Source organism: Mastomys coucha, unplaced genomic scaffold, assembly GCF_008632895.1.
Source record: "Mastomys coucha isolate ucsf_1 unplaced genomic scaffold, UCSF_Mcou_1 pScaffold22, whole genome shotgun sequence".
Lineage (NCBI taxonomy): Eukaryota > Metazoa > Chordata > Mammalia > Rodentia > Muridae > Mastomys > Mastomys coucha.
The window spans coordinates 200,775,554-200,790,384 of record NW_022196905.1 but is presented as its reverse complement, the minus strand read 5'-3'; the positions used below and the strand labels follow the sequence as shown (position 1 = coordinate 200,790,384).

General features: G+C 43.9%; 1 protein-coding gene across 1 annotated transcript in view; it reads right to left on the bottom strand.

Annotated features, from left to right (window-relative positions):
- Positions 1 to 14,831, bottom strand: part of Sh3rf1 (SH3 domain containing ring finger 1) — a 165,521-nt gene that overhangs the window by 22,785 nt on the left and 127,905 nt on the right. The window contains exons 6-8 of the mRNA XM_031339912.1: positions 12,539 to 12,649; positions 4,034 to 4,221; positions 2,527 to 2,697 (exon numbers count right to left, since the gene is read on the bottom strand). Of these exons, the coding sequence (XP_031195772.1) occupies positions 2,527 to 2,697; positions 4,034 to 4,221; positions 12,539 to 12,649 (470 nt within the window). The remainder of the gene's footprint in view (positions 1 to 2,526; positions 2,698 to 4,033; positions 4,222 to 12,538; positions 12,650 to 14,831) is intronic.

Here is a 14,831-nt window from a genome sequence, read left to right as displayed (position 1 = left end):
TGTAGACCAGGCTGGTCTCGAACTCAGAAATCCGCCTGCCTCTGCCTCCCAAATGCTGGGATTAAAGGAGTGTGCCACCACTGCCTAGCTGATATAGTCAGTTCTATACACTGACTGAGAGTGGAATTTAATCAAGTATGGAATAGTTTTGTTTTGTGTATATTTTTAAATAGTATCAATTCATTTAAGTGGCAATTCTGTGTATAGCAATTTTATAATTAATCTACAATTGATACTTCATTATCAAGATTAATCTTTCCACAATGGCGCATTTACAGAGCAGCTGCTGTAAGCAAGCGTTTCTCCAGTTAAATGTGCAGAGACTTTTAACAGTTTGGTTTTGAAGCTTGTGGAAAATGTGATGTTTTGTTAATTTCATTCTGCATTATTGTATTTCTCTTGTTTAATATTATATATGTGTTTCTATATGTATTTCTATTTATATATAAACACATAAAAATGTAAATAGGAATGTAAATATATCGATGTATATACATATATGAATAGTTATACATATATACACATATGCATATATATTGCCATTTTCTGATGTGTCAGATCCTGAATATATATTTTAATATGTACAGAAAAGATTTATATTGATTAAAAATCTGCAAGTCAAATTGAAGCTAACATTCTGTCACCATCTGCAACAACAGTGATTTTCATTTGATTAGGTTGCTGGCCAACCTACAAATCAAGGACAATGGCTGACAAACACGTCAGTTCTTTAAGCCATTTGTTTAAAGTCAGGAGGTTGGAGGCATTATTTAACATAGTTAGACCTGAATTGCTTATTAAGAGTGATCAAAATCTGGGGCCGTGTTAATGTCATTATAGGTCATTTCTTTCAGCCTCAATGACCAGAAGGTACACTATCTTAAAAGAAAAATAGAGATTTGTGTGCACAGGAGAGTGTGCATATTCACAGTATGTGTGTGCAATCACACATGAGGGATTCTGAGCTGGAGTGACATGTTGGGCCATAGCCTTCCTTTCTGAGGGTGTCTTGGTTAGTTTTGACTATCAGCCTGTACAGCTGCAGCTCGCAGACTGGATGGTGGGCATCTGGGTAGGGAGTTCTCCTTCTCATTTACTGAGGTCCAGACCACTGTGGGCAAACTACTCTCCTGAGCTGTATGAAAAGATAGCTCAACTTACACCTGCCTACAAGCCAGCAAGCCGTATCCAGCACGGCTCCTGCCAGACTTCTTTGGCTGAGGCTGTGTGGAATAGCAACCAGGCCTGCCTTCAACTTTCCTCAATAATAAACTGTGACTGGAAGCTGTAAGCAAAAATAAACCTTTTCCTCCTGTGGCCTGCGCAGTCGTCTCTCCGGGAAGAAGACACGAGGACACTAGGATCCTTCTGCAGCAACGTTTATTGCCCTCTTCCAGAGGGAAAAAGGGGCTGAGCCAATAATCAGCACTGCTTATATACACCACAGCGCGGTGTGTCCGCCCATGATTGGCTGTTTGCTCATCACCCCATGTGACGCCCCGGGATGGGCCGTGACTCGGTGTCTTTTCATTCTACACACATGCACAAACAGTTCTCTACGCACATACACAAACAGTTGTTTACCAGGAGTTACAGTGGAAGTAGGCGCCATCTTGTCATGGCGAATGCCTCTCCCGCTCTGACGCTCTCCACATCCTCCCATAAGTTGCTTTTGATCAGAGTATTTTATCACAGAAGCAGGATGGACGGATGGAAGAGGCTATCAGGGGAGGGCAGTACCCTGCATATGACGGGATTCAGGAGAATCCCTTGCGTGTGTCCACTGAATGGCAGCCTTCAGCATCATCAACTGAGAAACTCAAAGATATGTCCGAATATTGGCAAATGACTCACAAGGAGCAAAGCTGTCTTCATTTAAAATTCACTTATGCCATATTTAAGGAATATTTATTTGACTGTATTACAAAGATTAATTGCCAGACTTCAAAGGTAATTAATAAAAAGTGAATGAAATAAAGCCAGACCTTGCCAGTGTGGGTTTGAGCACTTCCTTTACTATGTGATCTCAGGCAAGTTATTTATTCTCTTTGTGCCTCAGTTTCCCCATTTATTAAGTGGGAAGACAATAAGAGCAACTACATCAGAGAACTGAAGGCCAGGAGTCAGTAACGTCATGCTTAGGAATCTGCCTGTCTGATGTATGTAGCAGACATTGTGCAGACATGTACACACTAATTATATAGACTTTAATTTCATTAGTAGAAAAATACTGAAAATGGAACGGTTGAGTCTTTTCACATATAAATTAAAGCAAAGAGCTTACACCCCAGTACATTTATTGGTAGAAGCCTATAATTTCCACACATATCCACATGAAAAGTGAGCTAAGAGTCTTGCTTGGTATCAGAAGGAATTTTAGCAGATATGGGTATGAATTTTTACAAACCTTGGCTACACAACAGGTAATTATAATGCAAGCTGAGCTCTGCATGAGCTGGATAGCCTGTGAAAGAACATGGCGCCTCTATCTAGAATGGAGAAAAGCTCACTGATCCGGCATCATACCTTGTGATGGGCGCCACATAGTTGCCAGGGAAAACACCTATCTTGCTGGTGTGCATCGATGTCCCTTTGTACCAGCCGTCCTGGCAACGCTCAAACACCAAAAACATCTCCCCTTTCCTTAGCTCCAGTTCGTCTTCCTTCCGGGGGGTGTATGGATATATAGCAACATATCTGAGAGCAGAAGAGAAAAACATCAGGCTAGCAGGCAGACCCCGAGATCTCCAAACTCTCGACTGGTCTGAGGTCTTAAGTCCCTTAAACACAGGTAGACAGGACATACAATCTTAACCTGCAAGCAGCTGTCCACGGAAAGAGGTTTGGCTGTCTGCCCTCTAAATGCAGGCAGAGGCTTTTGTTTTTGATTAAGAGTGTTCCTCCTTGTGTGGGAATGACTATCTCACGGAGTAGTATTCATGTGCTACGAAAGAATTAATGCGGTTTTCAAGAGTGTCTACCTTCGTGAGCTGGATTAGGAGCCCATTGGGGAGATGTAGCTCTTCAAATGGCACTTGTTAGACTTGGGAATGAGCCCCAGATGAGGGCATATGGCATACAATTCCACAGGGAAACACAATATGTTGCCTTCTATGCACACTGAACCCGCAGGCTTAGGCTGCACCTGCATTTCTGAGCTCAGCCACGAAGCTGACTGCAATAGAGAAAAATCAAAGGAACTCTAGATGACAGAGAGCACAAAAGGGCTGCCGAGGGCCAGGTGCCTGTCCACACAGACAGACCAGGCAGGCGACTGACCTACACGTCGGCCAATGCTCTGAACCCTACAGGTTCAGAGCCACACAAAACAGAAGCCTTCTGTCAGCAGCAAACTGTACAGGGCAACTGGACCTCTCTGGATTCTTATTGCTGGGGACTTACAGCTCTCTAGATGCGCACTGCAGGGAGACCTGATGTGTGTGGAATACCTTCCTGGTTTTTAAGATCAGCGGTTCTCAACCTTGCTAATGCTACAACCATTTAATAATTCAGCTCCTGATGCAGTGCCCCCCCAACCATAAAATTATTTTCATTGCTACTTTATTACTGTCATTTTGCTACTGTTATGAATCATAATGTAAATAATATCTGATACACACTCCCTGGGAAACGGTCCTTCAACCTCCCCCAAAGGGGTTGCACGCAACCTACAGGTTGAGAACTGCTGCTTAAGATCTTGCTACAAGGAATGAGACTGAAGATAAAAAGGTTACGAGGGAGCTGTGCAAAAGAACAGCAGTTCTCTATGTAGGCAACCTATAAAGGAGAGAACAGAAATTCCTCTCAACTATGAAAGGCCTTTTCTCAGCGGGCCAGCCACCTACCAGGCTCCCGTTAGGCTCGGTCTATCTAAGTGTCTTACTAATTATATGCATGACTGGGTGGAAGTTTCCAGAACACAAGTCACTTGGTTGAGCCCTAAGCCTGTGAGTAGCTCCTATCAGACATGTGTTCCTTGATCTCTGCTGTTTGAGATGAGTGTTTACACGGTAATAAAGACACCCTCACTTACACACTGGGACGAGTCTGAGGCCGTAAATGTGCAATCTGGTCAGTGGATCCCACTACAGGTCTGGGTCCCATTCCAGCGGCAGCGGCAGCGGCAGCAGCAGCAGCAACAGCAGCAGTGGCACCCGACGGGGTGGAGGCGAGTACAGTGGCAGCCAGAAGAGGGGGTGGGGGAAGAGGAGGATTCATAGTCTAATACAAGGAAAGAAAAGATGGGGGGGATGATACATGTCATTTATTTATATCTTTATGAAAAGGTATAAGGGAAGGAGAATCAGAAACCCACCAGATAGAGTCCACACGCAATAGAACCAGAAACATGAAACACCCTTTTCAAAAGTTTATTTTAGGGCTGGAGAGATGGCTCAGCGGTTAAGAGTACTGGCTGCTCTTCCAGAGGTCCTGAGTTCAATTCCCAGCAACCACATGGTGGCTTACAACCATCTATAATGGGATCTGATGCCTTCTTCTGGTGTGGATAGTATACTCATATACATAAAATAAATAAATAAACCTTTTTTTTTTTAAAGTTTATTTTAAAGCCGCATCACTCTTTTTAGCAAACAGGTAAGCCTTGATAGGAAGGGAAAAAAATGAAATGATGATGGATGTTGGAGTTTAAGATTAACAGCACATTGAAAGTACAGAACTGGGGCTGGAGAGATGGCTCAGTGGTCAAGAGCACTGGCTGCTCTTCCAAAGGACTCAGGTGTGATTCCCAGCACCCACCTGGCAGCTCCCACCCATCTATAACCCTAGGATCACATGATTCAGCACCTTCTTCTGGCTCCTGATGGTATCAGGGACACATGTGGTAACACAGAGACATGCAGGCCAAGCATTCATACATACAAGATAAAATAATAATTAAAAATAAGAAGTACAGATTTGGACAAGAACTGAGATGCCTTCCAAAGGAAGTACTACAATGTCACATTGCTGGCTAGAATTGATTTTCTGCTGGGCTTTTGTAACCTGAAACTTAAGTACATTACACTGCGCTGTACCGCTGTATTGCAAGCCATTCCCCTGCCGTGGTTCCTTTTGATGCCTGACCCTTCCCATAGCAAGCCGTAGTGCAAGGCTACTGTGGCTTCCTTCACTTTCCCTCTTCTTCACTTGGCCAGTTTTTGAAATTTAGGACTATCAAGGCTGGTAATCTTTAACATATACCCCAGGGAGAAGCCACTGGGTCCTTTACGGGCAAAGTCTAATGGGGTTCTGCCCATAGGGCTCTGTGTCTTTGACAATCAATGGAGCAATTGTTACCTTCTGATCTACAAACCCCAGATAATTCTTCAGGGACCGCATACCGAAACTCCTGGGAAAACAGGCACACAAAGCCTGGCTGAACCCCTACCTTGCCCTCCCCAAGGCCCTCTGAACTACTAGAGGTAAAAACTGAATCAGGGAGAACCAGAGAGGTGGCAGAATATACCTAGGAGGCAGAGCCAGCTTTACGTAAAGCAGGATTCCAGTCATTATACATTTCAAATGTTTGAAATGAAAATGGAATCCCATCAACACTTATCTATTAATAGGACACAGCCGCAGACATTCATGTCTCCAGACCTGTAACTGTTTGATGTGTTCTACTTAATTTTTTTGCTGGCGTAGCTTTCCATGAGGACTTTCCCACACAGCAACAGACCATTGAGCACAGAGGTAAATGAGGCATGGAATCGCTTACAGAGAGCCAGCCTGGACAAGACGGGCTGTTCAAAAAGTCACGAAGTCACTTGCCGCTCCCCACGCAAACAGGGCACTGAGGTGCATCGTGCCTCTGGAACGCCATGTTCCGAGGGAGGCTCAGGGCCCCTGACCCTCTCAGCAGAGGGTCAAGCTTTCTTTCTGTTTGGCCCAGTTCCAGTGACAAGGTAGAGAGAAATAAAGATAATCCACGCAAAAGAGTGAGAAGACACGATCTGAGCCGCTGTTCAAAGATAACGCCACGTCAGAGGCTTAACGGGCAAGATGGGTCTACCTGCACACAGAGGAATACATGAAAAAATGGGGAGCTTGCCTTGACTGTCACTCCAGTCTTTCTAAACTCACTCTCAAGACAGTGTGTCTATGGAAAGGCAGAAGGCAGAGGACATGTGTACACAGGAAATTAAAAAAAAAAAAAACTTTAGGGGGCTGGTGAGATGGCTTAGCAGGTAAGAGCACCGACTGCTCTTCCGAAGGTCCTGAGTTCAAATCCCAGCAACCACATGGTGGCTTACAACCATCCGTAATGAAATCTGACGCCCTCTTCTGGTGTGTCTGAAGATAGCTTCAGTGTACTTATTTATAATAATAAATAAATCTTTGGACCTGAGTGAGCGGGCTGACAGGAGCAAGTGGGGTTGACCAGAGTGAGCAGAGGTCCTAAAAAAGTCAATTCCCAACAACCAGATGAAGGCTCACAACTATCTGTATAGCTATATTGTGTACTCATATGCATAAAATAAATAAATAAATCTTTTAAAAAAACTTTAAAAAGAGCAACTAGGATAAATAATGTCTTAGAAAGAGGCAAAACCAAACCAAACCAAACATCTATTTATGGGCCCGATTAAAGAAAAAAAAAGTTTTACATTTTAACAAAACATAAAGAAGGCTCACAGCTTATTATAAAACAGTAGCCAAATGTCATTGCTTGTAAAAGGAGAAGAGTGAGACATTGAGATATGGCAGAAAGGGGGACATTCAGACAGGCAGACAGGCAGACCTAAAGCTCGTGTCTAGGAGAAATCCAGTCATCTCTCTCTGCAGCTGAAACAGAAGAGATGGTGTTCAGTAACACTAGGCAGATTATTTTTTTTTCTCCCTTTCTGCACTGAGTGAATGCGAGGGAATGCCTGATTATAATCAGAGTCTTCTATGTCTGCTTGGTTCTGTGGGCTGTGAAAATGACCAGGTTCTTTGAACGCAGAGCTGTGACACACCAGGAAGCTCTGTAGATTGTTATTTATAAACAGCCTCAACTGCAAAAATCTAGCCCAGTGGAAATTCAAAAGGTGATCCACCCTGCACTGTGCTGTGGGCAGTTTGCTATCTTGCAAGACCTGACATCTCTATAGAGAACTACAACCTTTCATATACTCAAACCTGACCTGGAGACCTGCCTATTATACTGGAGTCTGGGTCAGCAGAGGCATATACACCCTTTACCAGCAAAAAAAAAAACAAAACCCCACTTACAGGCTATTGGGTACTGCTCATCAACACCAGACTCAGGAGTGGCTTGTCCATATGAAATGGCCATCATTTGCAAGGCCCAGGTTCTGTCCCCCTAAGGCAGAGCCTGGCTAGCCTGTCCCTTTCTAGAATATATACCCAGGGAGACAGTGTCTTCTATCTCATTAGGAGCTGCTGCAGGACACTGGCAGGACACTAGATATTAGAAGTAAGAAGGCCGGGCGGTGGTGGCTCACACCTTTAATCCCAGCACTTGGGAGGCAGAGGCAGGCGGATTTCTGAGTTTGAGGCCAGCCTGGTCTACAGAGTGAGTTCCAGGACAGCCAAGGCTACACAGAGAAACCCTGTCTCGAAAAAAACAAAAAACAAACAAACAAACAAAAAAGAAGTAAGAAGTTCATGCATGTGGATCTTTCCTGGCACGAGTTCCTCCTCTTACCTTTTCATGAGACCAGCACAGAGAGCAGCTAGACCTGGATTTGGCTAAGGCTGGGAAAACAGGCAGTATGTTTCAAGCCTGAGGCCAGGGGCTGAACGCCCCACCATCTTACTACTAAAGTGCTTTGCGTTGGAATTATAGGCACATGTTCAAGTGACAATCAAGGGCCCCTTTGCTTCCCAATGTCTCTTATGTGTGCCTCTTCCTCACACACCTCACAAGAAATGAATTCCATAGGCAAACACCTCGTAAAATCCCACCACCCATCACTGCTGCTGCCGAAGCACCTACCTTCCCCTCACCCTACCTTCAACCTAACATATCAGCATCCCTAGATGGTCCTTCTGGGATATAGGACCTCAGGCATACACTAATCCAAGAGAGGCCAGGTTGCATGAGAGTGCTTGGGGGACGTCAACAGTTGTTACTTTTAGCTGTGTAACTTATAGTTTCACATTTAATCTCTAAGAAAGAGGAGAGATTTCCATATTAGTTAGCTGTATAAATTACGTGTTATCTCTATCCTTATAATAATTAGGAATGGTGTGTACGTTGCCTTCCCCAGGGCACAGGCAAAGGTCAATAAGTGGAAGGCAGTGCTGTAATTTAAGAGGTTCTAGAGTCAGAAACTAACTTACTTTTTAAAAAAAAGACTCATTTATTTATTTTATGTATGTGAGTACACTGTCGCTGTCTTCAGATGCACCAGAAGAGGGCATCAGGCCCCATTCCAGATGGTTGTGAGCCATCATGTGGGTGCTGGGAATTGAACTGAGGATTTCTAGAAGAGCAGTCAGTGCCCTTAACCACTGAGCCATTTCTCTAGCCCCTTGACTTACTCTTGTTAAGACTACTGGCTCTGGCTCCCAGCTTTGCAGCCAGAAGGCAAGAGACACTCAATGAACACGTTCATTGAAAAAAAAAAAAACATTCCGTGCTTCTCACTGCCTCTTAGGACAGTGTGATTTGGATCTAGACATTTGGATCCCTGAGATGCTAGAGTACTTTTCTCTTGTTGCTATGGAAGTCCTGAGCTAGGCCAGACGGCTCCTTCCTGCCTGTAATCCCAGCACCAGGGAGACAGAGGAGAGGAGAAAAGGATCATGAGTTCAAGGCCAGCTTGAGCAGCATTGTGACCTAGGCCAACCTGGGCTATACAGCTAGACATTACCTTGAAAACTGAAACAGAAGAAATATATATAGTAAAGGAAAACATCTGATCATACCCTACCCCTCATCCTGATTTTTAACTCTCCTGCCAGACTTCCCTTCCATGTCCCAAAGCATCAAGGTTTGTGATCTCTACGTATGCCCTACTTCTGACAATTCTTTGTTCCTGTAGTGCCACTGACTACATAGCTCCTATTCTGAGACCTGATCTCATTTAATGTTCTCTTGCTTTTTTTTATTTCCTTTTTGAGATGTGGTTCCATGTAACCCAGGACTGCCTCCATGTTGCTGAGAGTGAGCCTGACCTGATCTCCCTGCCTTCATTGATGTACTGGATTGCAGGTGTGCATCACTACTTTAATATATCACTGGGGATCAAACCTGGGGCTTCATGCAGGGTAGGCAGGCAATCTACCAACTGAGTGACATGCACAACCCTAATGCTTCTTCGCATGCACGCACACACACACACATATATGAGCACACTTGCGAAAGTGGCCAAACTAAATCTCAAAATCCAAGTACTTGGGAAGTAAAGGCAGGAGGATCAGAAGTTCAAGAATATCTTCAGCTACATAGTGAATTTAAGGCCAGCCTGGGTTATGTGAGATACCATCTCAAAAAGGAGGAGGGAGAAGAGAAAAAAATTTAAATAGGGTTTCTAGAATTTTAGAAAATCTCTTTGTAAGCTGCTGGGCAGTATTTGGCCTTTAACGACGGGGCTGTCTCATGACATTTTGCAGCTAAACACACCACTCAGTGTCAGCATTTACTAATCACTCACTGTATACATTCCTCTGCCCCTGTGCTGGAGATAAAGGACCAAGATCTTTGGCTTCCTCATCCCACAAACCAAGTCAACAACAAGAAGAAGCAACTATTATTAATAGGCTCACGCCTGAATCAACAGCTGTGACACTACCCCTGCTCATGATAGAAGAGACGGAACATTCTCACTGTTGCGTGTGAAATGTTAGAGACATATGCTCATAAATAACTCCATTCTGCATAAAAGATTTAAAAGTCTCAATTTATGAGAAAAAAAAAAAAGCACTGGAAGTCATTTACATTTCCTAGCCCAGGGGTGACATTTACTTCCTATACACCCATACCATAAAAAGCCTGTTTTTTGTTTTTTCCTACTGAGCTACATACTATTGCTATGATAGCAACGTCTCCTGAAGCGCTTCAGATTTTACATAGAATCCTCGGCACAATTCACTGGAGGTACCATGGGTACGAGGGCCTCATGTGCTATTGAGAGTTTCCTATGCAAAACCGACATTAAATCCATGGTATGTCTGCCAACCTACCAGAGACTTTGAGATCTACTCTTTTCTCTAGATAACAGAAAAGCCTGTTTATAATTAGTTTTTCATTAAATGGAGCTGGCGCGCAGTAGACAGTATTTAATAAATCTCTCTTGCTTAATATGCAGTCTTTCTTATAAAAATCCTAGGATAAAAATGACTGAACATGAATTAATTTTATATGCTCTCCTGTGGCCTATTCCATTGATTTGCCCGGAGTCAACCCCTAACAAAGAACTGGCCATTTACTATATTATAACATTTTCAGTTCACAAGGGCTAAAACTCAGCCAGCCTTATATCTTTTACACTAATTAATTTCTCTAAAGTCAGTCTTCCCTTTGCCCCTTAAGACATGGAGTTAAAAATGCTTCCATGCACGGAAGTCATCTGGAACGGAAATACACTGTGGTTGTACGTGTTGGTGGGAACGAAAAAGAAGTGGCTCCCCTGGAGATTAGAGGGCAGGATGGGTTACGAAATTTGGCTTTAGTGGAACCTCTGTGGCTAACTGAGTCTTATGGAAACCACATTTAATAAATGTTAACTAAAATTCATCTTTTCCCCAGTTGAATGGAGGCCACGTCTCCCTTACTAAGCAGCTGTATCATCAAGGACGCTGTAAGCTCTCAGGGAGCATTTTAAAGTAAGAAAAACAAATCCAAATCCAACAACTTTAACCTGTAAGTAGAACGGGCCGGCAGAAGAACACGTTTTTATTCTGTGAACGTCGTCGTCGGAAGTCTAAGTGAAGTTAGATACTAACAGCAGTTGTTTAAGCCCCGCCTTGATTTTAAAATTCAGCTTTTAATTAATTATGAAATGTATCAAGCCAAAATTAATGTCGAGGAAAAGGAAGACAATAAGATTAGATAAAGTAAGGTGCTGTGTGATCCTGGTAACAAACTCAGTCTAAAGAAATCTAGCAGAGGAAAATATCTTTACAACACACATAAAATGTATATCCTAGAAACAAAGCAGCAGCTTAGAACTAGCTGTGACCGGTCCTGGCTGCCTTCTATGGCTCGCTCATCTGCCTTTCTTAGGCAGGCCAGGCCTGCTGCCCAGGGACGCTACTTCCCACAGCAGCCTGGGCCTCCTGTATCAATCAATCATCAAGAAGATGCTCCACAGACATGCCCACAGTGCAATCTGCTGGTGGCAAGGAGGTTCCCCTCTTCCTCCATGTATCTAGGTTTGTGTCAAGCTGATAAAAGCCAACCAGCACAGGTGCTGAGGCTGGAAGATGCTGAGTTGCTTTCCCGGGGTCACTTGACAAAGAAAAGGGCTGAAGGAACTGAGCTTGAAACCCAACTCTTTCCATCCCAAACCTAAAACCCTTCAATGAACCACACTGTTTCTCTGAGAGGACCAACAACAGATACTCCAGGTACAAGATCAAGGAGGGTGGGGCTGGAATCCAGACACAGGGCATCTGACTGAATGATTTCTATGCTCAGTCTACTCAGTGCTGCGATAGTCTGAAATAGCAACAGTCTGAAAGTGTAATCGAGACATTAGCCTGAGTGAGAGATTCCTTATATTTTCTAGTTCCTTGCTGCTCAGTGGGTTGTGACTTTAAGAAGCAAGGGGGTAGGTTTTTTTTTTCTATTACCCAAGGATGTATTTGCTTGTTTTTCTCCATATATATATATATATATGTATATATATATATACATATAGAACATATACATATACATATATACATATATACATATACATATATACATATATATATATATACATATATATATATATATATAATCTCTCTTGACTGTTATGATTCTTCAGGTCAACCCCCCCCCATTCAGATGTCTTTATGCAACTGATGGTTAGAGTCGATCTGTGGGATGCCAAGTTTTTAGAAGAAAAATCAACATACTCTAAAAGACCCTCCCCGAGCAGCAGGGACCTTGAAAGAATCACTATGAGCTACAGAGGAGAAAGCACTAGAGATGAAACCTAAAAACAGACATTTGGTATCAATTTATTCAGTGAATAAAAATCAAACCACTTAGCCTGGGATGACCCATGTTTTCAGAGTTTCTATAAATGTATCTCTAAAATATATATGCAGGGTCCGGAAACCCTGAAGAAATAAAGGTCAAGCCTTCGGGAAATCAAACCGAACGTCAATAAAATTAAGTGTATTTTTCGGAGTTCTCATAGCTTCGGGCCTCTGATTGCCACCATTAAAATTTTTGCAGGCCGATGGCAAGAGACAGTCTTTTTTGTGAGATCGGCAGGGATCACAGATGAAAGGCAGAGGTCAATCCTACCCCGAAGCATCAGTGTCTCCCGCAGGTGTTGGCTGGAATATGGCAGACTACCAGGTGTTGGCTGGAATATGGCAGACCGCCAGGACTAAAGACCTCAAAGAGAAATAAAGACACAGAAATGATACTTACTCCAAGGGCAGCTTGGTAGGGGACATCTGACGGGAACGTGAACGAAGGGCCAGTTGTCACTGGGCTGCTAGGGGGTGGGGTCACAATTAACCCAGTGGTGCTTATATGAACCTGCCAAGGAGAATAGTTTATTAGAAATACAGCTGCGCTTTTAATACGTCTACCTGTCTGTCTCCTCCAACCCTGTCTGTGTGTGTGTGTGTGTGTGTGTGTGTGTGTGTGTGTGGTGTGCACATGTGCCATGGTGTCACATGGAAGTCAGGGGACAATCTCTGATGTTGGTCCTTGCCATCTACTTTAAGACAGGGCCTCTTGTTCCTCCACAGTTACTTATGGCAAACAAGTTGACCTGTGGGTTTCTGGGGACTCTCCAGTCTGTCTCCTACCCTGCTGTGGGAACATGCTGGGACTATCTAGTGTCTTGGCTTTATCTAAATTCTGTGAATCTGACTCAGGTTAATACGTTTACATGGCAAGCACTGTACTGAGCCCACCAACCCCCCCCCCGCGCCCGCCCAACCCAAGTTCGCCATATTTAATATAACAGATTCTCCTGGATGAAGTCACATAAACAAGAGATCTGTATATGAAGTTATCCAGGGAAGGCAGAATCCTTTTCTTTATCTTCTATCCCCAATTGTCTAAAGACTCAATGTGTACTAGATATGCCAGTCAGTACAATGTGCTGTTTGGCTATCACATAACATGATACCTCATTTTATATTCGACCATGAATCAAACTGTTCAGGCAGCCAGCCTGGGGCTTAACTAGCGTCATATTCTCCTGAAGCCCCTGCAAAGGCAAGCTGTGGCTCCGCATTCATCTCTCTACTGATATGTCAAATCCACGTAAAATTATTAAGGCACTTGTGTATTTTCAAGATCATGCCTTCTTACTTCTAGCTTTCGGTGAGGATCAGCAATCAAAATGGAGCAGCCTAGATGTGCCTATGGTGGAAAATTCATTATAGAACCTTTATGAAATAACGTCAATCCAAATTGTGTTCAAAGGTGTCATCCACGACACTACCCGAGATTAACTGATGAGAAAGAAATTGAATTATTTAGGTCATCTCACTGTGTCCAATTACTTGATCAATTTTCCTCAGGTGGTAGGGAAGATACAGAGGAGGAATATGGGAGTGTTACTAAGTGCTGCAGTCACGGGGAGAGTATGTATCCCAACACTCAGCCCGTCCTTTCCTCGGTACAGAGGACGTGCAGTTGACCAGCACCTTGTTTCCCACAGGACCACAAACATTAGTCAGTCTCCTCTACAAGAAAGGTTAGGGAAGCAGGGAGAGCTGGGAGAGAAAAGAGCAGCAATCGGATGGGCCTTCTTGGTTCCCCTGAGGACAAGGGCAATATAGACATGCCTCAGAAACATTATGAATCATGCCTCAGGATGTCTCAAGCAGACCAAATGTCTTCATGTGCTTCACGCATGTCAGTGACAGAGACGTATGTATGTTGGGGATTGATCCACCTGCAGGGCACAGCTCAGAAGTTATTTCCTAGTTTATTCCTTTTCAAGTTCAGTCCTCACTCAACAGCTACCAAGTACAATGGCAAGCAGGCCCTCTGACCCTCTGACCCTTGGCCATCCTGTGACTGTTCTATCCAGAGTCTCCATCATCAGGAGAAGTGAGGCTGGAGGTGCCCCAGCACAGCAGCAGCAGTAGCAGTACTCCACCACCTATGCATCTCTATCTAGGCACTCTCAATCAGAAGGTGCGTACTGACTCGCTTAGTTTTGTTTCTTAAAGATAGAATTAAAGAAAATCAAAGCTAAAGGTGAATGTGAGTTAGGAAAAAATTAAAAAATCATGCTAGTGGCAAAGACAGATTCTGGGACGACTCTTGGGGCAGGCCTGTTTGAAGCAGCCTCCCCCGGCCATTCCCTTGTAGGAACTCATCTCCATGATAAGGGCGGATGTACCTATCCAGCAGGCGGCACACGCTCCAAGCTTTCTTGTGGACTACGTAAGGGTCCCTCCAAAGCGCAAGGTGCCCTAGATAAGGGATGTTTTCTGTAAACCTCAGCGGGAGGACCAGGCAGCACTTCCCACATCTCCCCATCCTCTGCTAGAAATAACTTCTCCCTGAGGCAACACACCACCACTGAAAACAACCGAATGGTTACAGAAGGGAGGGGGAAGGGCGGGGGCGTGGGGGGGAGGAACTGCTTCCTAAACTACTCAGATTCAAACAAAAAATAGCCACACTGTCAAAGCCTTTATCCCCAGCTGTGGTGTGCCATGGTGAGACAAACTGACACCTGAGCTCTCCATAG